This window comes from Miscanthus floridulus, chromosome 19 (assembly GCF_019320115.1).
Source record: "Miscanthus floridulus cultivar M001 chromosome 19, ASM1932011v1, whole genome shotgun sequence".
Classification (NCBI taxonomy): domain Eukaryota; kingdom Viridiplantae; phylum Streptophyta; class Magnoliopsida; order Poales; family Poaceae; genus Miscanthus; species Miscanthus floridulus.
The window spans coordinates 92,156,426-92,182,291 of NC_089598.1; the positions used below are offsets into that span (position 1 = coordinate 92,156,426).

General features: G+C 46.6%; 1 protein-coding gene and 1 pseudogene across 1 annotated transcript; one reads left to right on the top strand and one right to left on the bottom strand.

Annotated features, from left to right (window-relative positions):
* The first annotated feature begins 7,614 nt into the window (after nucleotides 1-7,614).
* On the top strand, nucleotides 7,615-10,601 carry LOC136527954 (tetraspanin-8-like). Its single transcript, XM_066520826.1, has 2 exons — nucleotides 7,615-8,194; nucleotides 10,089-10,601. Exons 1-2 carry the CDS (start codon nucleotides 7,691-7,693, stop codon nucleotides 10,395-10,397), a joined length of 813 nt encoding a protein of 270 aa, XP_066376923.1. The 5' UTR covers nucleotides 7,615-7,690; the 3' UTR covers nucleotides 10,398-10,601.
* A 3,676-nt stretch (nucleotides 10,602-14,277) lies between these two features.
* LOC136529250 (transcription factor IBH1-like 1) lies at nucleotides 14,278-15,885 on the bottom strand (annotated as a pseudogene).
* Between the last annotated feature and the right edge of the window lie 9,981 nt (nucleotides 15,886-25,866).

Sequence of the window (25,866 nt, forward strand, 5' to 3'; positions counted from 1 at the left end):
AAAACGTTGTTTAGATGTAGTAAAGAAATGACAACACATAGAGAAAGATAAATGTCTTTCACCCTCATCTATCTCCGTACTCTCTGATACCTCTTTCACTGTTGTCCCTCATCTGTTTCCATGGTCCATGCGGGCAAGAGGCATAGGAGTACGGGTACAAGCCAACGAGGGTGAGCAGCCGTGTCGAAGGCCATGGTGGCAGGATCCGCCTGGAGCTTGCTACCTGCGATGCAGAGGCGGCGGTGTCGTGGCGACTCCTAGCTTGTCATGGTGGCCATAGCTGTCGTAGCTCCTGCGCAGCTTGCGAGGGCGAGATGGCCGGAACAGTGGCGGTGGCGGCGTCATTTGCACGGCCTAGGCAGAGTAGCGCGCAGCTCGGGCGGAGGTGGTGGCGCAGTTCGTTGGTGCGTGGCGACGATGGCTGATGCTGCTAGATGCGAATGAAGTGGGCAAAACATTGCCTTTTCACGTTGCGAGAGGGTTGAATCTGAAATTATCAAGGCAGTTGCGGATTCCGGGATTCTGAGAAACCAGACCCTAGATTTTTATTATCTCCTTCATAATCTCTACCGTTTGGTTGCCTATGGATTATTTTATCCAAATTTTCATAATCCGAAGAGATTCGGACGAGGCCTTAATTGATTGCTATTAATCTTGTTTTTTGCAGGTTGATGGTAAAGTATAGTTAGTCTCCTTCCTGTTGGTTGGTTATGTGGTCATTCAGTAGTGTTTGGTTAGGTGTATGGAGGTGGGTGGGAATGGATGGAGGATGGATGAGATAATTTTATTACATGAGACCTAGGTGCCCTAATTTTCTCATTGATAAATAGTTGCATATTTAGATAGTTTATCTTTGCATAGGTTTTGTTTAGGTTGAAATTAGAGGCAATAGTTAGAATTAGTTTTAAATTGCCTAATTCACCCCTCCTCTTAGACGTCACGGTCCCTTTAACCATAAATAATGATAGGTTCTCATGTTTGGCTAACATGGATTCGAAAATTCTAAACATCATAGAGTTCAGAGTTTAGCTTGACAAAATCTCCCAAACGACCAAACAATGTCAATTTGATTTCACATGTATTCATCCAAAGCTGATTCGAGCTTTGTAATGTTTTTAGTCCAATTCCCTGCAAATGCATTTTTCATCTTCAATTATAAATAAAAATCCTGATTCGAAATTGTTGTCATTTTAGCCCTCTTAGTTCACCTATTGTAGCCTTTATTCACTGAAAGCTCTAAGCCTTCGCTTTGTATGTTGATTGTTCCTTTCATGATTCTTCCTAATATAACTTATCAAAGGACTGAGGTTTTCACGTGCATTTTAGCTTTTTCTAATCAGACGTCTATGTAACTTTCCCATTAACTTAATTAAGCAACAAGCTTTAGCTTTTCCTTACTCTCAAATTATCTAAACCTTTACATAGACTAACATGTGCCACTATTTATGCAGAAAATTAATAAGATGCAATCTCAACTTTTAGTAGCATGTCATTAGAGGTGTCAAAATTATATTTCTTTCTAGAAATATACATGATTGATTAACAACACCTCTTATATCATGAATGAATGAATTGGCATATCAATGTGCATACTGTTCTTTTCTTCTATCTCAGGGAGCATTAACACACTAATGGGCAATGCTAAGGTATAAACTTTACCTATAACGAGGTAATATAACAGTCACGGGCACCTCAGCAAAACCCCACACTAAGACTGTCTTCGACAACTGTTATCCAAAATACAAGACCCATTCTACGTTTGGGTAGCGTTATAGGCAAAGAGTTTAATACCTATTTTTGGTCTTCTCTAATAATAAGACACAAAAGATAATTCTATCTGTAAATGAGTCTCTAAGAAAGAGGATACTCAGATTTAGGTTATATCTCTCCTTACATCTAAAATAAATATTTCATATAGATACTCTGTTGGAGGTTATTTTAAGTTTAGCTCTTTTAACTAGTCTTCCCGTTGGAGACAGCGTCTCTTTGTGGTCTCATCGTACCAGCTGCCTTCTAGTAAAGACGAGACTCCCTGAGGAATCTGCATATGGGTCACGCCGATCGACTAGACGACTATGACAACTGAAGCAAATGCAACCTTTGCATGAGAATGCATGATTCCCTTTGATATTTGTCATGAAAAGAAGCATTAGTATGGGTAAAAACTAAAAGGACGAGAAAGCGGCACTGCCACTGCAGTAATTGATCTGTACCCCCTCTGCATGATTCCCTTTGATATTTGTCATGAAAAGAAGCATTAGTATGGGTAAAAACTAAAAGGACGAGAAAGCGGCACTGCCACTGCAGTAATTGATCTGTACCCCCTCTGTCCTAATAAGTGTTGTTGTTTATAGGCGTGCCGGTCAAATCTTTCTTAAATAACTAGATTTATAGAAAATATTAAACTTATTTATATTTTTAAATAAATTTATTATGAAAATAGATTTAACAATTCATGTAATAATACTAATTTTATATTATAAATATTAATATTAATATTTTCTTTATATATTTGGTTAAGATTTAAAAACGTTTGACTTATAAAAAAAGCGAGAAGAATACTTCTCATAGAACGACAATTTTGGGATAGAGGGAGTATGCACAACCCTTCTGTTTCTCTCACTGACAATACTATTTCACAACGAGACACTACTACTACTAGCAAGCCAACTCGTCCTATTCGCTTGAATTTATCAGCTTGCCTTATCAATAATGATATAATATTTTTCTCTCACAACAAAATAGCCGCATCTGACTTATCAACCGCAAAAACCATCGACCCAACGGCTAAGCAGTCGTCCGGATTCGAACACATTTGCCACTGTACGACGACTGTCCCTTGCACACAACGCAGTGTTACAGTTGCAGCGAGAAATAGATTCCGTGCATCGGCTGTTGATTTACATGCCCATGGGACATGGCACGGATGAGTGATGACAAACTTGGTGGAGCCTCTACGGTACACGAGCGGCCACAGACTCACAGTCAGGCTTGGCACACTGACACTGCTCGAGTCCTGTAGCACCTGCGGAAACCTTCCAAACCTGTCTGTCTTTTGCTTCACAGCAGAGATTGAACCGCAGAGCGTGCTCACAAGCCGCAACACCACGGCCAAAGCACCTGTATGGCAGCTTAGAGCCGTTTAATTCGTTCATTAAACGTCGTTTAAAGTTTAAACAAATGGTGATCGGCCATCCTTTAGCGTTCAGTATAACTCTAGCTAAAGTCTAAAGCTTCGTTTTTTCTCGAAAAAACAGGAGAGCTGCGCTTCGTTATATTAAGAAAAAATAGGGGTAAAGAACCCTTAGTACAACACACACCATTGTCTTTATCTCATAAGACACATTTGCATCGGTAAAGAAAGAAAAAGCAACCCCGCACCTACAACAAATCAACTAATAGTTTGGGCGGGGACAGTCAAGTGGGATATCCCACGAGCCCCTGCCATTGTCCACCGTCGACGCTCATCACCGGCCAACTTCAAGGTTTCAGTTATGTTAGGAGTTGCTCCATCAAAGACGCAGCTACTGTGATGATTCTAAATTATCCATGCTCCCTGAATTATTAGGGAGTTCAAACCTTTTTGTGTTAAACCAGAAGTTGATGCACTTGCTTTTTCCCACCAATCATCGAATGAAGTGTCAGATGGCTGTGGAGCTAGAGAGTGGAGACCTACCTGTCTCAAGATATAGTACCAAAATTGCCTTGAGAATACACATTCAATTAGGAGATGATCAATGCTACGTAGTCACGGCATTGGAAGAACAAGTAAGAAAACATCGAACCTTTGCACATGCTGAACTAGTGACTACTCCGTAGAGCTTCTTGTGAAGCGAGACCGGTGGATGCTGAAGCGTGAAGGCAATAAAAAGTGCCAAAAATGTCTCGTCGCAAGCCAAAAACCCTCATGACCTGTCGCCTCCGGCGCTCCGATCCATATCCATCTCTACTTTTGGCTTGCGAGTTTTCATCAAGATTTGCCAATATGGAATTCATTTCTCTCTAGTATCTCATCCATCGTCTCATTGCAAGAAGAAAATCATCGGTCCGCCCTGTTCGTTTCGCTGAAATTTGGCTTATGCTGATTTGTTGTGAGAGAAAAATATTGTTCGTTCGCTGAAAAGTACTGCTTGAATTATTTGTCAGATTGAATAAATTTACTACATCTCAATTAACTTACAATTGCAACGCAGGTAATGTACAGCTGCGGTCCAATGATAGTACTCCCTAACTGAAAATTTTATAAACCATCTTTTTGCCAGTAAAATTTATTTATACATTATTTATATACTAGCTTGGAAAGTTTCTTTTTCAATCTTATAGAAACTACTCTCATATAACTGGATCCATACAACCAATCCACAAGCTTTCCATCCAATAGCCCACCACCTGCAGAAATCTCCCCAAAAGAACAACTGAGAACCGGACAAAAAGAAAGAACGCCAAAAAGGGAGCCTCCTTTCCAAGTTCAAAATTCAAAATCTCCTAGAGAAACCGAAACCACCATAAAAACCGCTTAGGTCCATACCCCCTTCGGAGGACGATGACTAGGTTAAAATTTTACAAAAACCACCCTATCTATATCTATCTAGTCATCTTCTATCCCTAGCGCTCCTTTCCTCGGCCTGCGGTGCCAGCGTCGCCCGAGTCGGCCTCCACCTCCGGCCGAGCACGCCTCCCCATCGCCGATTCGCCGCCCCACACCCCGGCCCACTTCCCGGCATCCCCGCCCACCAGCGCACGCACAGGCAGCGGTGGCAAGGCAGCCTCGCACACCCAGGACCTCCTGGCGCCGCCCGTGGCCGCTATCGAGCGCGCGGACGGCCAGCGTCTTGGCGTCAGCAGGGAGGAGTAGGGATGTCCAGGGACGTGGGTGTGCGGGGGCCGGAGGCGACGGTGATGGGTTGGCCGCCTCTACATCGGGGGGGGGGGTGCGGCGCGTGTGTGGCGAGGCACTGGCGGCGGCTGCGCGCAGAGCGGCCGAGCAGCGGTGGCTCGAGTGCGCAAGGCGAGCGTCAGGGAGCTTGCTTGTGGTGTAGTCGCGGGTGAGATGGCCTTCTCCAGGTTGGAGCAGCGGAGCTTGTGGCCAACTATGGCTTGCTCGTCCATGAGGGACCGTCGTTCGCCGCCGCAACTAGTAGCTCGCCGAAGGGGAGCTCCACCTGCGACGCCAGGGCAATGCCACCGGGGTGCTTGTCGTACAGTAGCAGGATCCCCTATCACCATCACCCGGAGGCGGCACACACCATGCGTCCCATGGGCAACGACAGGACGTTGAGGAGCGTGTGCGTGGCTGCGTGCACGCCGCCGTGGACCCTAGCCTCCTCTGCTCCATGGCCACCTTCATCGGCCATCTTCATGAGCCTCGTAGGCGCGGTGGATGGTGGTGGATGATGACCCGCGGTGCCCGAACCCGTCCTGCTCGGCGGCCATTGTGCCGGAGGCCTAGAGCTGGTTGACGAGGTGGCCGCTGACGAGGTGCCCGAGCCCGTACAGTAGCAGGATCCGCTGCTGCTGCTGTCGTGACTTGTCGTCGATGTTGCGCAGCAGCAGCGTGAGCAGCTCGCAGATGCAACGCTTGGACGGCGTCGAGGCGGCGGCTGTGTCGTTAAGGCCGGCGTCACCGAGGACCGCATCCAGGATGCCGCCGGTAGTCGGCGAGGAGGCCGCAGTAGTTGAGGATGTGGGTCATGGTTTGGATCTCACCGCCGTGGACGGGCTTCCGCGACGCTTCGCCATGGACGGGTTGAACTCCTCAATCGTGTGGCCCACGGTGGAGCCTAGCTGTTGGACGGTGCTCGAGACCTCTCGGTGGCGCGCGTCGTCGTCGGAGAAGAGTGCCTCTAGCCCCGACTGCACGTCCGAGAGCACCTGCACCTTGTACATGCCCAAGCGTGCGGTACAGTTTCTCGGTGCCCGTGTCCGCGAAGGCTAGCACCTGACGACATCGACGATGCACTCGTGGCCAAGGTCCACGTCCGAGCAAGGAGTCCACACCGCCGATAGGCTATCCTCGCCGTGTCGTTCTGCCAGGGCCCGCTACCTGGACCACCACGACATCTCGTCTTTCACCGACGACCACGGCACCGCGATCCACACGGCCATGACCTCGCCGAGCACCAGCCTTGTCGCGCCAAGCCATACGATAGGCTGGTATGTGGGTGCGGCGGCGGCACAGCGGGCCAGCCTTGGAGCAACGCGTGGACGCCGGCGTGGGTGGAGTAGTGCTGGAGGTAGTAAGATACCACACATGGTGGTTTTTGTGAAAATTTATCCCAGTCAACGTCCTCTAAAAGGGTATGGACCTCCGGTGCATGACTAAATAAGTTCAGGTAGCCCTGGATAACGAGCCAGCTCGGCTCGTTTGGGCTCGGCTCGTTCTGGCTCGTTAAGATAACGAGCTAGCTCGGCTCGGCTCGTTATCCTAACGAGCCAGAAAGCCAGCTCGGCTCGGCTCGTTAAAAGCTCGAGCTGGCTCGTTAAGCTCGCGAGCCAGGTATAAAAAATACACAAAATATAATATTTGCATTTATCTAAAGTTTGAGAATAATAATAATACAAAAGAAATGCATCTAGACCAGTTACCAGTCAATTTATAGGGTCTAGACCAGTTACCAGTCAATTGTAAAGTGCAAGATATGAAGTAATACAAAAACTAATACAAGTTTTGATACTTTTTTTCCTGAAAGCTTGGCTCGTTTAGCTCGCGAGCTGGCTCGAGTTGGCTCGTTATAGCTAACGAGCTAAAATCTTGGCTCGGCTCGGCTCGTTATCATAACGAGCCGAGCCGAGCCGAGTCGAGCCAGCCACGAGCCGAGCGAGCTAACGAGCTTCGAGTTTTTCGTCCAGCCTTAAGTTCAGGGATGCAGATTTTGATTTTGCAAGTTCATGAACTTAAGTGGCACAGGCGCACAAGTTAAAAGGCTGGTAGTGTATTTAACTCTTCAATAAATTTACATCTCAATTAACTACGCAGGCAATGTACACCTGTGGTCCAATGACAGTACTCCCTAAGGCCATGTTTGTATGCAGCTGGATTCGCATCAATACTCATATGACCCTAATACACACCAACAGATGTGGATCGAAGGGAATCCGATAACATCCAAGCAAACTAAAAATTTTATACATCATCTTTTTGCCAATAAATTTATTTATACATTATTTCATGTCTTGGCCCCTCGGGACGTCGAGCTGTTCGGCTAATGTTTTTTTTTTTTTTTTTGCAGCTAATAAGCCGGCTGATGCAGTTTTGTTATGAGAGAAAAACACTGTACCCTATCTAATGTACCATGTCTGATAAGCTAGGCTAATAAATTTATTTATACATTATTTTCATGTCGGGGCCCTTGGAAAGTTTCTTTTTCAATCTTAGAAACTACGGAGCACATTGGATCCATACCAGCAATCCACAAGCTTGCCATTCAATAGCCCCCACCGCCTGCGAAATCTCCCCAAAGAACAATTGAGAAGCGGACAAAAAGAAAGAAAGCCAAAAAGGGAGCCTCCTTTCCATCCAAGTTCAAAATTCGAAATCTCCTAGAGAAACCGAAACCACCATAAAAACGACCCCACCCACCCACCGTCATCGCCGTACCCCCACAAGCGCACGCCCTCCTCGCCGCGGACCTACTCCCAAACCCCACCCTCCCACCCCAAGAGCCGAACGCGAGCAGCGGCGGCGGCCGCCATGGTGCGGTGCAGCAACGGCCTGCTGGGCCTCCTGAACGCGGGCGTGCTGGTCCTCGCGGTCGTCGCGCTGGGGGGCGGCGCGTGGCTGAGCCACCGCGCGTCCACCACCGACTGCGAGCGGTTCCTGGAGCGGCCCGTCATCGCGCTGGGCGCGCTCCTCCTCGTGCTCTCCCTCACGGGCCTGGCGGGCGCGCTCTGCCGCGCCTCCTGCCTCCTCTGGCTCTACCTCCTCGCGCTCTTCGTCCTCATCCTGCTCCTCTTCGCCTTCACTGTCTTCGCCTTCGTCGTCACCAAAAGCGGCGCCGGGTGGGTCGTCTCCGGCAGGGGGTACAAGGAGTACCGCCTCGGGGATTACTCTACCTGGCTGCAGAGGAGGGTCGAGAACTCGCAGAACTGGGCCAAGATCCGCAGCTGCCTCCAGGACGGTAAGGTCTGCGAGAAGCTTGCGGCCAGGAAGGAGACGGTCGCCCAGTTCGTCAACAGCAACCTCTCCCCGATCCAGGTACATACACCGATTGTCTAGTTCTCCACGTTCTAAGTATTACTGTCCTGGATTGTTGAATTTGTATAGAATTGCTGATTTTCGTGTGCATTTCACTTTCGATTGAGGAAGTTTAGCTTAAACAGTTTGTCTCTAATGATTAGGTTTTTTGGTAGATTCATTCGATTTATCATAGATCTCGTCAATCAATCATCATAATCTTGTTGGTTTCGCGTCATTTGCGGAGGAACTTGTGAACGTTGATTTCAAGTTTTTATTCTGTTAGAGTTTACGAGGTTATAATGATGGGCGACATGCTTATCTGTTAGTGCACATGGAATTGGTACTGTTTGGTGAATTTTGTGTAGGACCCCTACAAGAATAGTTTAGATTCCACTTTTCACAAGTTTGAGCATGTACCCTAATGATTCATATGCTGCATTGTTAATTAATCTGTTAGTCCACTTGCATTATATTTGTGTGTGGCTGCAGTTGCTTGGCTACAGATACATAGTTTCCAAGTGCATTGGGTGGTTATGCCATTTGTTGGTAAAGAATATAAAAGTTTTTATGGCAGTGACCACTGATCAGTGAGTTGATCTTTCTGATGAATCTATGCCACGGGCATTTCAGTTGGGAGCTCAGGTGAACTGTACCCCCACTATTCATGTGCTGCATTGTTGGTTAATTCCCTAGTTCCTCTTCAGTTATCTTTGAGTGTGGTTGTAGTTACTCGGCTATAGGTCCAGAAAGCAATTTCTGACTGCATTGCATGGTTATACCAGTTCATTGGCAAAGATCAACTAGTCTTTAGATAGTGACTATAATAAATTGATGTTTCTGGTAAATCTATGTTACTGAATCTCATCGCACGTCCATGTAATACATTGTTCTGATGAAGCAAGAGCAATGTGATATAATTCCATTAACATCACTGCCTTGGTGAATGGTAATTTGTATTTTTGCATCTGGGATTCTGGGCATATGTTGTTCTGCTGAAGAAATTTTGTACGATCCTTGTACCAAGAGGTGCCGGCGTGCTGCTGATTGTAAATTGGACATGGAGGTACCAAATTCCAAGTTATAATTGTAGTGCCTCTTCTGGAATTGGGCATTGGTCTATCAATGAGATATGATGACTTGCTGAACTTAGTCTTCCTTTGCCTAAGGATGTTTGCTGTAGATTGTCATGTTATCTTTTGTGACTTACCAATAAATGATGCTGACGTTTGATAGACCTTCCTTATCAGTACTACCATAATATGTGGACCCCTCCCTGTGTTTAATTGCAGTCCACTAGTGCTACACTTAATTTGGCCTTCTTAAGTATATGCTGATTACTATCTGCAACTGTCATGGTGTACTGCTAGTTACAGTACCCCTTATATGAAGTTTCTGCCATTTATGGTTATCTTGCAAGCTTTTGCACTGCAACGTAGGGGTATGATACTATTGGTTTGTGGAGCAGGTGTACTCTTACATGCAGACCATCATCTTGCTTATATAGTCGAAATGTGTCTACTCCAGCCTTGACTTCATAAGCCAAATGTTCACTAAATATAGGAGTTCTGTCAGTTTTGTCTGCAACCTTGGAATTGTTCCTCTGGATGATAGTGTTTTTGTCTGAGCTGTTAGCCGACATTTGGAATTCTAATTTAGTAATTTCTATGTGTTTTCTGCAATGTCCCTCCATTGACAATTCCCTTGCGAATGTGTACCTGAATAATGTATGATTGATGTTTTCATTCTTGTAATTTACTGAATCCAACATGGCCCGTTGACCTTGCTACATGATCAATTCACAGCCCTGAGCAATATTTACTCCACCCCAGTTGAACATTTCTTGAACTTTGCGCATTTTCATTCTATAAAGAAACTGATTTCTATGCAGCTAACAAGCCTATCTTATGTCCAGTCTGGATGCTGCAAGCCACCAACGGGTTGCAGCTTCACCTACCAGAGCGAGACTGTCTGGATCAAGCCCGCTGGCTTCAACACTACAACTGACGACCCCGACTGCACCACATGGTCGAATGACCAGACCGTGCTCTGCTATGACTGCATGGCCTGCAAGGCAGGCGTGCTCGCCAACCTGAAGAACGACTGGAAGAAGATTGCCACCGTCAACATCATCTTCCTGATCTTCCTCATCGTCGTCTACTCCGTTGGGTGCTGCGCGTTCAGGAACAATCGGCAGGACAACTCGTACCCGGCCTGGAAATGAGGTGCGCGTGGCAATGTATAGGTTGTTAGGCTATGTCAACGACTGCGTTTCGGTGAGTTGGGCTCGCTCCTGTGTCTCTAGCAAGCTACCGTATGTATTAATGTGTCCGGTTCATGTCACAATTGATGCTGTTTTGCCCTCTAACGCTGATGATAGTGTCCGAAGGCTATTATCGAGATATGTCGAAAAAAAATTGGCCTGTTCTGTGGCTGCGTATCTTGAATTTTAACGCTTCTGTTCGGATGTGCACTGCTGAAAACTACATCGATTCCTTCAGGGAAATTATTGCCAGTTTTGCTGAAATTTCATCGAAAAGGTACCTTTAAACTGCAGGGACAAAAGTTGGATGCTTATCGAAAGATTTTGGATGCTACTCGCTTGCAGATACCTATGGCTTTGGACTTGTCAGATGAGAGCACGCTTGACAAACTTGAACAAAGATGGGGAATATTTTCATCTATACTGCAGCATACACCGGAATTTAGCTTTTACACTTGGGCACAACAATGTAGAATACAATTGTTTTTAAAGAAAGAAAAAATAAAAAGGAAACGAATTTACATCCATAATTTAAATTTAAAAATAAAAATGAAACGAATTTACATCTATAATTTGGTTGACCTTTACCGCTGGGTACCTTCAAATTGAGGCATCCACGTGACATATGCTCGGACTCGGAGATATAAAATTTTGTTATTTATCATGATTTTAATCACAGAAAATAAAAGATAGGTCGACATAGTGGTTTGTTAGTGCCGATTACGTCAAGGCCACCAACGGGAAGTAGACAATGACGCTGTGAACAGGAGGTCGCCGAGAAGTAGTGGAAGTAGTTGATCGTTGTCACATTGTGCTCGAACACCAGAAACGCCGTACTCGAACACTAGGAACATGAGGGCGACAAAGCGAGCATGCGCTACCTAAAAACTTTGATCGTTCGCCTACCCGTGCAAATGCACAACCAGATGGAGTTTTGGAAGCCTGCTCTTCCGACAACCTGTGCACGCAGGAGGTCTAACACCCTGTTCGCTGGTTGGTTTCTGAGCTGGTTTGGGCTGGCTGGTGGTGGTTTGTTGTGAGGGGAAAACACTGTTGGCTGACTGGTTTAGGCTGGCTGAAACCAACAAGCGAACATGCTGTAAATGAAAATGGCAGAGAAAAGCACAACAACAATGTGGTAGTGTTATTGCCTTACTGGTGCTATATGTTCTTCCTCGCGAACAAGATAAGGAGTGCCCATTTTATGCAGCAAAAGAGGAAGCCATGCACATGAAGAGATAGTGGTTATCATAGTATCGTTCGTATCGGTAACTTATGAAACTTACAAAAAAACTCACTAAGACTCATGACCTACTAGCATATAATAATCATCATGATCACTAACAAATAATGGTCAGCATGCACTTGACACTCATCAAACCATCAATTAAACTGCAATAAAGAACATGCACATGTTACACCTAACATTAACTATAGTCTTAGAATTTTCTTTGATTCAATTGCTAAAATAAAATCGGGACATGCCTAATTAAACCCAACATTAGTTACGTCTCGTTTTATATTAGGGTGTTTTATATAAATTATTTGTAATCACGTTATGTTAGGGGTTTTTGTGAAATAATTGGAGTGCCCCGATTAGCCCTGCTAATGAGTTAAAACTCGACAACATATCAGGTGCAAATCAACCAACCTGTGCAAACTTGAAAACTATCAATCAGGACCACTAGATGCTGGTCCATACCCAACCTAATCCATAACAAATTAACTCTTTTGTCCACCCAACCCACTCCAAAATTTTATTATTTCAATCCAACCCACCAACTAGTAGAACCTAAGTGTTCACTACTAGTAATAGCATAAAATGTACCTTCTTTGTTCTAAAAAAATACAATTCTCTCGTCCTGAGAAGTCAAACAATTTTAAGTGACATCGAATTTTTATTATTAAAATTGGCTGAAATTTATTGTAAACGGTTTAATACATCAGGGATCTACTTCGTGCCAATTGGCAATGCATGATCATAATGTGGGCACCACCTTAGAGCCGAACCCTAAAACTCAAATCTCGTGTTCATACCTTGAAAAAATAGCAACTTAACTGGGATTTATTTGACACAATTGTGTATGTCATTGTGCTAGGCATGACTAGGCATTTTCGGCTCGATCCGGCCCGAACCTACTAGTCTTGGCCCGATGTGCTTAGTGGACAACAAGGACTAGACAATGAAATGCGAACCTGAAAAAGTTATTTTCTGAACATGGTTAGATTTATTTACTTGAACTATTTTCATACTAAAAAATATTGGATGGCCCACCTAGGTCTGGCCCCGGCCAGAGCCCAAAAACTTTAGCAAAATGGGATGTTTATAGACACGATTTTCAAACCTTAAAACTTTAGCAAAATTGACTGAACTTTAGGACTAATTTGAAAGAAGGGGGAGGCACACCCAGGCAAGGAAAACACTAAACAATTATTCAAATTATTTTCCCATGGATTTTTCACCATGGAAAAAGGAGATCTAAAGGGGATTTGAGTTTCAAATTAGCCCTTATTGAAAATGATTCATAGCGACGTGAAGCTACTCTATACCAATTCGCGTGGCAAGATCAACATATATGCAAACTGTTGGGAGTATGCCCTAGAGATAATCATAGAGATGATTATATTGCCTTGTATCCATGATATATTATGAGTTCATTGAATTTCCATTAAAGACAACCTGTATCGATTAGCAATTATGTGAATTGTTTGTGAAACTCTTTTACTTGTATGGTTATTCTAATGTTGTCCCTGGTCAGAGTTCGTGTGAGGACACACATGAATAATGGATCAACACATTATTAGTTGATGACTATGTTTCACAAGTCATAGACATGGAGATGTCAAACTAATAATGTGGGCACATGTATGACATTGGGCTGGACTGACCCAACGTGAGATGTTGTTATTATCTCTATTCACGTCATGTACGTTATGTCCTTAGACCTAAGATTGTTGTATGTATTCAAGATGTGAAACGACTTACTCAGGGACTATCAAACGCTACTCCGTAATAGGGTAGTTATAAAGGTGGTTTTCGGGTTTATCGGGAAACATGCTATGAGACATAGACAATCAAGATGAAATTTGTCTCTCTCTATATATGAGAGAGATATCACTGGATCACTCTAATGATTAGATCAAGAAATGCATGGCCGTGCTTGGTTTAAGTGTTAACCTATGAATTGGACCAAATATCGTGAGACAAGGGAATAACAAGTATGTGGTTTTGTGGTGGTTCATCTGATATGATCTTTGCGTACACATAGGAGTTGACATGCCTTGCTAGAGGCCGCTATCAACTAATGGCCGAGTAGGAGTACTCGGGCCATATCTATATGTGCGTGAACCCATAGGATCGCACGCTTAAGGGGCTGGAAGCCTAATTCGAATTGGATCCGAGTTAGACAATGCTTAGGGTTACTAATGGGCCTCCAACTCGGGAGCTCATTAGGGATGCCTATAAATAAGTGGGGTGGGCAACGAGGCTAGGTATCCCACGCCTTTTTGGCAGCCACCGCCGCCCATCCTACGCCCACGCCTGTTGCTCCTCGCGGACCTAGCAGTCCGGAGGCGCAACGCTTCCTCCCTGTACGTGTGGATACCTCGGAGGTGCTGCATCTGGAGCACAAGGACGAACCGCACGAAGGGGACGGACGTACGGACGACCTTGCAACTGCACGGCACTGCTACGGCGCGTTCGACTATATCGAGTCGCTTCCGCTGCACCTCGCGTCTAATGGTAATCCCGTGATCTATAACTAGCAGTAAATCCTGGTTTATGAGGTTGAATTTTTGTTTTCCGACTAGCGTAGCATCCTCGTAACCCTTCACAAACTCTGCAAAGCCTAAAATCATTATTACTGAAAGTAATTGATTTTCAACGTAAACCGCACTTGCATGGATGATTCGAGCAAGATAGCCCGCTGATCAATGATCTTTTTGGTATTTTACGCTCATTTTCCTCTTTCTGTGTTGGCAATGAGTGGCCATAATTAAGTGAGACTAAATTGGCACCCATCTCTATAATCATCTACAATAGCATGTCGTCCCTTGCCTCCCCGTACAACAGTAGCTGTCTAGCTAGCTTACACATGTTCCACTAATGAAGCGAGTCTTATGGACCGTACTATATATTTTTTCTAACCCAATACTTCCGGCCATGCCTTTTCAGCAAAAACGAACAGACCAAAACCCGATCAATTCTTCACCACTACCACGAGCTCGGAGATCCGTCCTCTGATCGCCGTCAGATCGCGCATGATCTTGTTTCAGATGCATTTCCTTCTCGATCTTCTGAACCAGGAATCACTATGATTCTCCCATACTTTGAGAAGGATCCCTGCATGAGAAAAAAAATCGACAAAAAGTTTAGGTACACACTGTGTGTGGCAAAATGGAGCTGTGTCAAAGAACGAATTACTAGTCTTTCATTGGATCCACAAAATGCTGCACAAATATATACCCGAGGAAGGTGGATCTCTGCACGGCTGCCGAGACGGCGCGGAGCACGTCGACCTGGGCGCGCAGATGGACAACGTAGTCCATGGTTTCGCGGAGCAGCGCGGCCTCGTCCATGGCGGCGGCGCTCCCTCCGGGTATCACCTTCCGGAGCGCCATCGTCCTCCTCCGCACCAGCCTCCGCGCGACGTCGCAGCTCGCCGCGGCGGCGTAGCCCCTGATCGTCCTCTTCGCGTCGACGCGCCTCCTCGCTACCCGCCTCTTGCAGCACGCGCTCTTCCTCACCTTGCACGTGCCGCCGGGGCTGTGGCTGGAGCTGGATGCGGCGGCGGCGGCGGCGGCCAAGATGGCCTTGGGCCACCTCGCGCTCCCGCCGATGGCGGCGCCGGCCACGCCGCGGCGCGCCGCCGCTGGCGACGTCGGCGGAGCACTTGACGGCGCGCTTCCGCTCCTGGAGGCTCATGGCGTCGAAGGGGCACGCCGCCTCCGTCGTGCGCGCCCGGAGGCCCAGGAGCATGTTCCTGAACAGGTCTTGCTTGAAGGCCGCCATGGCGCCGCCGCCTTTGCTTGTGCTTCTGCTAGCGGCGTTAGGGCCTCGCATGTTGTTGTTTCTTGTCTCTTTGCCTTAGGTGATGAGGAGGAATGATGTGATTCAAGTAACAATGTTGCTTGATGAATGCAGAGCATCAGAAGTGTGGGGGTCGAGGCTGGTTCGATGCAATGAATGCGCGCCTTGTACCTGGGTCGATACACTGCGAGGATGAGTCGATAGAGACCCGAATTCTTTGTATCGAACCCGCTTCCACCGAAAAAAGAAATGCAATGAAAGAAGCGAACGGTTGAGAGATGATGACTTTTCCCCACCGCGGGTCCCATCTATCGATCCGGGCTGGGTTCTACACACGGTGGCCTAGTTACCAGATTAAGTCACGTCATTTCGTAGGACCGAGGCCGGTGCGATACACTACGGGTGCTCTGAGAGACTGCTGTGCTGCTGCTGGTAGCAGCGAAGGGGGGCTCTCATGCCTGTTTATATACGCGTGTACATGGCTTTGGCCGGCCCCGGCATGTTGTGTGTGGCTCAGACACGGCATGTGGCTGAGACGGAACATGCGTGTTATCTCCCATGGACGACGCGTGGTTACGTTAACCTCTGTTCTGTAATAATCGAACGGAACGTGCTCGTCGCCTCTTGTTTAATGGCTACTGTCGGAGAATCGGATTATTAGATTAGATGCATGCATGTGTATGAAGAAATTAGACCACAAGTGCATTGCAATGTGCACGTTGGTAAAGTGATGGAGTAAACTATAACCAGCTGCCAACCAAATCCAAAGTATAGTGATAGGTAACATGCATGCACAATTGCTCGTGGTGGTACTAGTTAGCCATTAGCCATATATACAATAATGTTGACATGTACTGCAAAAACAAGATGTCCACAAGCCCTCTGTTAGAGAGTCAGTGCGAGCTAACCTCACACGTACGTGCATGTGCCGACGATCGAAACCGATGGAGTGCTAGCGGCGCCAAAGGTTTGCATCGCTGCTGGGTCACTCCGTGTGTCATGGTCACGCGAGATTACGCGCGCTGGCCTGGAGGGGGAGAGGCGCCCTGGACTGGACGCTGGAGGATCGGACAAGAAGCGCACATGGCTGCACATGTAGCGTCAGCGCGCGCTGGCCAAGCACTTGGCACTTGGCAGCGGTCTGGGCGCTAGCGCCCCGGCGACGGCGAGGGGGACGGCCCGGATGGAGGCTGTGTTGACGTGCATGTGATGGGCTAATGTGCTGGCTAGCTACCTCTCATGCAGCAGCAGCATCGTAGGGCCTGTTCGCTCGAACTTATCAGTCGGCTTATCAGCTATGATTTACAGTATTTTTCTTTTATAATAAAACAGCTTTAGCCGACTGATATATTTTTCTCTCACAATAAAATAGCTTTAACCGGCTTATCAGCCGACTTTAATACCAGCCGAATAGGCCCGAATCGTGATCATCATTCTAATTAATCTCTTCCCTTGGCACGTGTTTGCCATCATCGACCGGCACGTGTGTAGATAGGAGGAAAACAAGACTTGATGTGCGAGCATGGTAACTTGGTACACGTATTAGACATTCCAGGCGTATATGGCCGGACAGCAGGATCGGAATAGTTAGCATGCATGCATGTAGACGCTAGCTCTGGGAGGGACGGAAATTTCCAGGAAACAGGGGGCCGGCCGGCAGCGGCAGTGGCGTACCCTGTTTAACCAGCAAGTGTACGATATAATATAGGTATTATACATATGTATTTATAAAGAAAAAGAAAAAATACTTACCTGATCACGCCATCACAGAAGCAACAAGTTAGAAGGCTGAGGAAGCGGCACACGCAGCAAGTACGAACACGCCTACATGATAGTTCATTATTGGCTTTTGATATTCTATAATCTGGAAGAATAGGAACTTAGGACTCTCAAACATCTGGGGAGTGTTCGGCTAGGAAAGAAGCCGGCTTGTTCGATTTTTTTCAGCCGGAGTAGTGTTTTTCTCTCACAACATTTCAGCATAAACAATATTTTCCAGCATGAACAATGAAAATTTTATCCCAGGCGAACACTGCCCTAGGTTCTAAGGCACATATTGCAGCTCGATAGAGATACATTGGCTTTAAAAATCCCAAGGTTGCAATTGATTATAATATTGAGAGGTGTTAAAAGGGTATTTTCTGCAATGGTTTTAGTGAAAACAAAGTTAAAAAATAAGATAGGAGATAGTCTTTTGGATAAGTCTAGTCACTTTCATTGAGCGGGATATTTTCTTTGAAGTTGATGAAAATGATATAATCAAGACATTTATGTTCCTTCGAAAACGTAAAAAAAATAGTCAGAAAAATAGTACTGTAAGTCTCCGGTTCTCTTTTATGTCCATATTTCAATTATCGGTACGACTTTTGAACTATTTATACTATATTTAGTGGATGGTTTGAACTTAATCCATGAATTTAAGTCTTATTATATTACTTACCACATATGTACCGAATTACGTTGTTAATTTTATAATTATTATCGAATTAATAAAATAGATTTATCGAATTATATTTAAGTTAAAATCCTAGATTGGCCACAGGGCAGCGGTATGCAGCTCGTCCCTTTTTCTTGAACCGCGGCGTGCCCCGAGAAAGGCAGGCAGATCGCTGACGCTGAGTCACATGGCGATCACATGGACACGCGCGATTCTGTTCGCGCACTGCCGCACTGGGAATGAACTTCGTGGGAGCACACATGACATGAACTAGCCTTTCGTGCATCATATCGACGGTAGGGGACACGCTTGGGAGCAGTGGCGGATGCACGATGCGGGATAAGGGGGGCTAAAACAATGGAGATGTTGATTTGCATGAAGATTTAATGGTGAAATCAAGCTTTTGCTACAGTGATTAGGCTTGAAATCAAGACATTAGGGGGGGCTGGAGCCCCCCCAGCCCCCCTTTGGATCCGCCACTGCTTGGGAGTTACGGCGCGCCGCCGTTTTAGGCGAGGGGACTGCATGCAGTCGAAAGTCGAAACTCGAAAGGCGGCATTGCCTCTGCCTACCATGATGTCTTCTTGTAGGAGTACCATCTTGCTAGTGTTTTAAGCACGTGGTGATCTTTTAGTTTATTGCTACTTAGTGTTTAGATACTAATAAAAAAATAAATAATAGAATCCGCGAGATAAATTTATTAAGCCTAATTGACCGGGTCATTAGTACATGTTTACTGTAGCACCATATTGTCAAATCATAAACTAATTAGGCTTAAAAATTCGTCTCGTAAATTAATCTCAATATGTGTATTTAGTTTTGTAATTAGTCTTTATTTAATAATTCATACACGATGGGACACTGACTAAAGTTTACGAGGGGCACCCAACACAAACACCCCTAGATCACTTTTGGAAAAGAGAAGAGAACATAGTGACTGACGCGCATACATTGAACACCACCACTAGCTTATCATATCCTGCATCACATCGGACGACCATCAAAAGTCGACATGACATCTACTACACTCCTTGTCACCTCGGGATAAAGGATTTGTAGTCCCCTGCCTTTGCCGCTTGGCCATGCCACCAAATCCGATCCAAAAGAAAGGAAGAAGAGAAACAATTGGGAGTTGGCGCCTACATAACAGGTAAGCTTATTGTTGACGTCGGAAGCGATCCGAATCAAACATCAACAGGGCCTTGGATGCCCGGACCACTACAGACCAAAAAATGCAGTGAGGATGTCACTCTTTCGTGGTGAAGAATGGAGAGGTTTACAAGCAAACCATCAAAGGATATCCAACGTGCTTACGTGACGAAGAACCGGCTAGTTTTTAGGCAAACTAACAAAGAAACCGTCGAAGCTCTCGTTCGGGAGAGACCCCGTCAGGGCAAGGACATCGTCGGATTGCCCTAGGTCGGCCGGCAAGCCTAGGGCGCCATCATTGATCATCGGATCAAGGGATGAACAGCATGGGGGTTGGAGAAGAAGGCAAAAGGGTTGGAGTAGAGGTAGTAGATTGATTTGTTTGATGATTGGATAGATGGAAACTCAATCGGCCATGACCCTCTCATATAAATAGAGGGGGTGGTCTTATCCCAGTAGAAAACCTCTCCAAGCCTTATTTTCCAAGTTTCCCACGAGTTTGGAACAGTTCGGATTGGAATCCAAAAGGCCAGATTCGAACAGGATTTTCTGTTAGGTATGTCGGAAGTCCCGACTTGAGTCGGAACTCCCGACAGTCGGAACTTTCGACTTTTGTCGGAACTCCCGACGTAGGGATAACCCTAGACACCCGAGCAGATTTCTTCAGGCTTTTCGGAAGTCCCGACACCCGTCGGAACTTCCGACAGTCGGAAATCCCGACTTGGGTCGGAACTCCCGACAACGTGGCATCTTTCCGAGGGCATAACTTCTTCATCCGGACTTCGAATTAGACGTTCCATATATGTTTTTGACCGTCTCGACGAGAGGAACGCAATGGTGAAGTCCGTTTCACATTTTGACAAATTCATAAAATGGTCATTTTTTGTTGTCAACATATGCCCCCTGTTTTTAGGTGAATGATGCATAAACCTGAAAACACTTAATCAAATAAATTAAAATCAAACAGCGACGATACCCATCTCATCGGCTACTCAGTGGCTAAGGACGATGTATACATCGGCCATTTTTTCTAAGGGCGATACATGTATCAGCCATTGTTTGGAGAGCACTTAGGCTTCTTGCCAAACACTTGGAAAGTACCCTTTCAAGTATCTCCCGTTGAATGCTCTCGTGAGACGTTCACCTTGCAATGTCTCTAGCACATATGAATTTTCGAATATAACTTTGACCACTTTGTAAGGACCTTCCCAATTCGGTGACCACTTGCCAAACTGATTGCTCTTCGATCCAATTGGTAGTATGGTTTTCCACACCAATTCTCCCACTTGGAAGGATTTACTCCTGACTTTCTTGTTGTATGCTTTGGCAACTCGAGCTTTATCTTTCTCTATTTCCTTGAGAGCTTCTAATCTAACATTAGTCACCTCATCGATGTTATCCATCATCAAATCATGATACACAACAGCTGATAAATCATTTTGTTTGGCAAGCCTGTATGCATCCAAATTCACTTTGACAGGCAACACGGCCTCTTGACCATATACTAACTCAAAAGGAGTAACCTTTGTAGCACCATGCCTTGAAATGCGATGTGCCCATAGAGCCTCAGACAAAACTTCATGCCATCTCCTTGGATTCTCCTCAATTTTCTTTTTGATGAGCTTGATCAAAGTATTATTACTAGACTCAGAGCCCGTTTGGCCGGGCTCCGAGCGGCTCCGGCATCTCTGACTCCTGTCCTGTTCATCTCCTGTAGCGACACTATTCACCAGAGCCGTTTTTCTCTCTCCTCCTTTCCTCTCTCACTGACAGCGCCGGAGCCAAAGAAGCTCATTTTTTTTGCTCCTTCGGCTCCAGCTCCTACGCGCTACAGTTGCGCTACAGTGTGGGAGCCAGAGTCAGCGGGAGCCCGGCCAAACGCGCCCTCAGCTTGGCCATTGGCTTGAGCATAGTATGGAGATGAATTGAGCAACTTGATCTTATATAATTCGGCAAATTCCCTCACCTCTTTGGACACAAACGATATCCCTTTATCTGTAGTTAACGTTTGAGGGATGCCGAATTTATGAATAATATGCTCAATGATGAACTCAATTACTTCCTTGTGTGTCATATTCTTCAAAAGAACTCCCTCGGTCCACTTAGTAAAGTAATCCGTAGCAACTAACACAAATTGGTGTCCCTTCGAAGATGGGGGATATATTTGGCCAATGAAGTCTAGCCCCCAACCACGAAAAGGTCATGGTTTGATGATAAGATGAAGCACAGCAGCAGGCACAAGCTGAATATTTCTAAACTTCTGGCACTCTTCGTAACCATTGTAGTAGCGAAAACAATCAGCCATCATAGTAGGCCAATAGAAACTGGCTCAACGCAATAACCACTTTATCTTCGGGGTCGATTGATGCGTACCACAGATGCCTTCATGGACTTCTCCCATAGCCACTCTTGCCTGATATGATCCGAAGCACTTAAGCAGCAAATCTTCGACGGTTCTTCGATAGAGCTCATCATTATGCAATACATATTTGAAAGCGCTCCGCCGAACACTTTTATCCATTTTGGCACTTGGATCACGTAGATATCTCAACAAGGGAGTCCTCCAATCTTCTAAATCGGCCCCAACATCACTAGAAGTTATATCGGGCCAATTTGATAGCTTCTCGGGCGAATTGACTGGGTTGATCACAGGAGAGTCGGCTGAGCCAACAGGGCCGATAGGCTTAGCCGATTTGGAGGTGTTGGCTTGGCCAACTAGGGCGGTCGGCTTAGCCGACTTGGCCACAGCAGAAGAGTAGTCGGCTGAGCCAACTTGGTCAGTCAGCTTAACCGACTGCTCTGTACCTACACAGGAAAAATTGAAATCTTCATGCATCGCCTGTTCTTGAATATGGAAATTATGTCCACCGACATCATAGCCAGATGCTTGCTGAGCTAACATGTTGGCCTTTTGATTTTCATGCCTCGGAGTATGCCAAATTTTAAATTTGGCAAAATAATCAATAACTCAGGCAAGCATCAAGACAAGCTCTTAGTGATCTTTCTAAACATTGAAATTCACCAGCAACTTGTTGTACCACCAGCAAGGAATCACTATAGCCTTCAACATGTTATACCCCATGGATTGCAATATGGCCAAGCCGAATAAGAAAACTTCACATTCGGCTCAAATATTGGTGCAGATATAATTTTAATCGTCTTGATGTCTCCAATAGCACCATTGTGAGAAATAATGATTATGCCAACACCTTGGCCTTATTTGCAAGACGACTAATCATATTGTCACATCCATGAAGTAAATCAAAATGCATATATCATGCCCCTAGGCCTTAAGGCCATCAAAGTAAATTCCATGGGGGCTTTCTAATAGCACGATGGTTGCAAGCATTCATCGACTATATTTTACACTAAGGGCGATATCAAAATATCGGCCATATGAATTCATCCACATAAATATGCATAGCCGAAACAAAATATTTTGGCTCTTGATCATTGGTAAGTAAAATAATTTGGCAACCCTTCATAACATAAAGATCCACACCAAGGATTAAAATAAGAAGCTAAGGGATAACCATGCATACTAGGGGATGGATTCCACATAGGCATAGGCAAAGAATATGGATGATGCCATAACCAATAATTTTGATGATTTGGTGCAAACCTCCAACTTGGCAATTGTTTCTTGAATCTCCTTCTCTCCTTTGCTTTTGTTGCACCACTTGCTTGAACATCATCCTTTTGAGCTCGAATACTTCCCTTAGGAACCCATGACAAGCCTTTTCCTTTCTGCTTCTCTGCACTAAGCTTCTGTAACTTCTTCTCTTGCCACTTTGGTAAACCGATTGAGCATATCGGTTTTATTTCTGTTTTGGACAGCGGTAAATCTTTCTTGATTTTGGGCACTCTCACCTTCTTTTGTTCAGATTTGGCACCTACAATATCAATAGATAATTTCCCCACTTCTTTGCCATCAATAGCCAAATTTTTCAGCAATGTAATCGGCTTTTCAATAGTTGAATTTAGATATGAACTCTTGTTCTTTCGGCCATCATACTTCACGCGGTAAACTTGCTTTACCGCTTTCTTCTTTGGTTGAGCTCTAGACCAATTTTGATCAAAACGGTCTTTACAAGATGATGGTCTCTTTGAATGTCTAGGAGCCGCATACTCTACATATTCTGGCCTAAAATATGGTGCAACATGTGCCTCTTCATCAAACCAGCCCTAAGATGAATAAGGATAAAAATATGTGGCATGTGGTCCATACGACATAGGAATTGGCTGCTTAAAAGAAGAATGTGTTACTGCTGCGTTAGGTTTATCTCCTTGCTGATTCCACTCTTGAGACTTGCGCTTTGGAGGCAATTTTGATGAATGGATTTTCTTTGGCTGATTGGTGACATTTGCTTCTCCTATCTTCTCATATTTAGCTAGAAGTTCCTCGAAGTTGAGCTTCAGTCTTATGGGGGTATGGCCCCCGGTATCCACAAGACAAGACATGGGTCGCACCATCGGAGGTGGCCCAGCCTATAAGATCAAGGCATGCACGGCGCTGCTCGGCGTGCACCGCAAGATATTGTATAGTACCAAATAGGCTACATTCCTTGTAACCCTGCCCCTCCAGAGTATATAAGGAGAGGCAGGGGTCCCCTAGTGGACACAACGATCGATACATCTCAATGCAATACATCAGAACATAGGATGTAGGTATTACGTCATACTGACGGCCGAACCTGTCTAAATCTTGTGTCTTGGTGTTTGTATTACCATCTCGCTCCTGATCTCGCTCACCTCTACGACAAATCTACCATCATGGGATACCCCTTGGTGGACTGCCGAGCATCTTTTGTCGACAGTTGGCGTGCCAAGTAGGGATGTGCGCGTGATCCCATGGCGAGCCAGATGGGCTTCAAATCGACAACGCGTTCTCGTCGTCAATCTCGTGGAGATCCATATCGGTCCACGACGACGATTCATCGCTGGCTACACCAGCCCCCACGACAGCAGATCCAATCTTGGAACCACCTCCGAGGTCGTCTTCACCAACAACTCACCGCCTGCCAGGTGCTCGCCGTCAACGCCAACCAGATAACGCCATACGTCACCGACCAGACTTTCTGTCTAAAGCTAAGTCATGTTTTAATATTCTTCTAAATATTCTCTAATCTCCATATATCGCCATGACATTGCTCCGAGCTGTTTTCTCCATGTTTGTTCTCCAAACGATTTTCCGAACCCTCAAATAATCATGTTGATGCTCGGACGCCTCCAGAGACGGCCCTGTCTCCGGCTCCTCCCTACACGTGCACGAGCATCTGCCCTCTGCGTTATGGGTGGTCGATAGCGGCTCCTTAGCAATGCCTGTTCCTCCTACACATGCAAGGGCTCCACACTCCGTGTTATGGTTAACAGGCTAGCTAGGGCTGGAGACTCAGCTACACACTAACTGTTCGGGCGGTTTATATTACATACATCTTCGCACCAACTGATCGCCGAGCTGCATATGCTATTTCATCGCCATTGCTGATTTTTCTCCGGAGTTCATATATTTGTACATCATGTACTACCCGTTCTACATATTTGTATTGTAGGATCATTGTCTAGGTGATCGGATCACCTGGTGCTCGGGCTTCACCATCGATCAACTGGTCGGACCGCTAGGATCATCGACTTCGTCGCCGACCAGTTGATCAGACTGTTCGCCGGTCACTTCTGCTCAATGCTCACTTCGCCGCCGATCAATTGACTAGACTGTTTGTTGCTCGTGCTTCATCACCAGATACGTCGGTTACTCCTCGGCGCTCGGATTCTTTATGCTCGAGGATTAAGTGGGCACACTTCACCGCATAGACGTCGCCAGCTACGCCGGAGACTCCTCGGTGCTCGGACGTCACCAGCTACGTCGGGGACCCCTCGCTCTTCGGACATCACCAGCGACATCAGGACTCCTCGCTCCTCGGTGCTCGGTCATCGCCAGCGACGCCGGGGACTCCTCGCTCCTCAGTGCTCGGACATCGCCAGTGACGTCGGGACTCCTCGCTCCTTGGTGCTCGGACATCGCCAGCGATGTTGGGACTCCACGCTCCTCGGTGCTCAGTCATCGCCAGCGACGCCGAGGACTCCTCGGTGCTCGGTCATCGCCAGCGACGTCGGGGACTCCTCGCTCCTCGAACATCGCCAGCGACGCCGGGGACTCCTCGCTACTCGGTGCTCGGTCATCACCAGCGACGTCGGGGACTCCTCGCTCCTCGGTGCTCGGACAACGCCAGCAACGCCGGGGACTCCTTGGTGCTCGGACATCGCCAGCTACGTCGGGAACTCCTCGGTGTTCGGACATCGCCAGCGACGCCGGGGTCTCCTCGCTCCTCGATGCTCGGTCATCGCCAGTGACGCCAGGGACGCCTCGCTCCTCGATGCTCGGACATCGCCAGCGACGCCGGGGACGCCTCGCTCCTCGGTGCTCGGTCATCGCCAGCGACGCCGGGGACTCCTCGCTCCTCGGTGCTTGGTCATCGCCAGCGACACCGAGGACTCCTCGCTCCTCGGTGCTCGGTCGTCGCCAGCGACGCCAGGGACTCCTCGCTCCTCGGTGCTCGTTCATCGCCAGCGATGCCGGGGACTCCTCACTCCTCAGTGCTCGGTCGTCGCCAGCTATGCTGGGGACTCCTCGGTCCTCGGTGCTCGGTCGTCGCTAGCGACGCCGGGGACTCCTCGCTCCTCGGTGCTCGGTCGTCGCCAGCGACATCGGGGACTCCTCGCTCCTCGGTGCTCGGACATCACCAGCTACGCCAGGGACTCCTCAGCGCTCGGATCTTGCTACGTCTCATCGGTGTGCTATCAAGCTGCTCCATGCT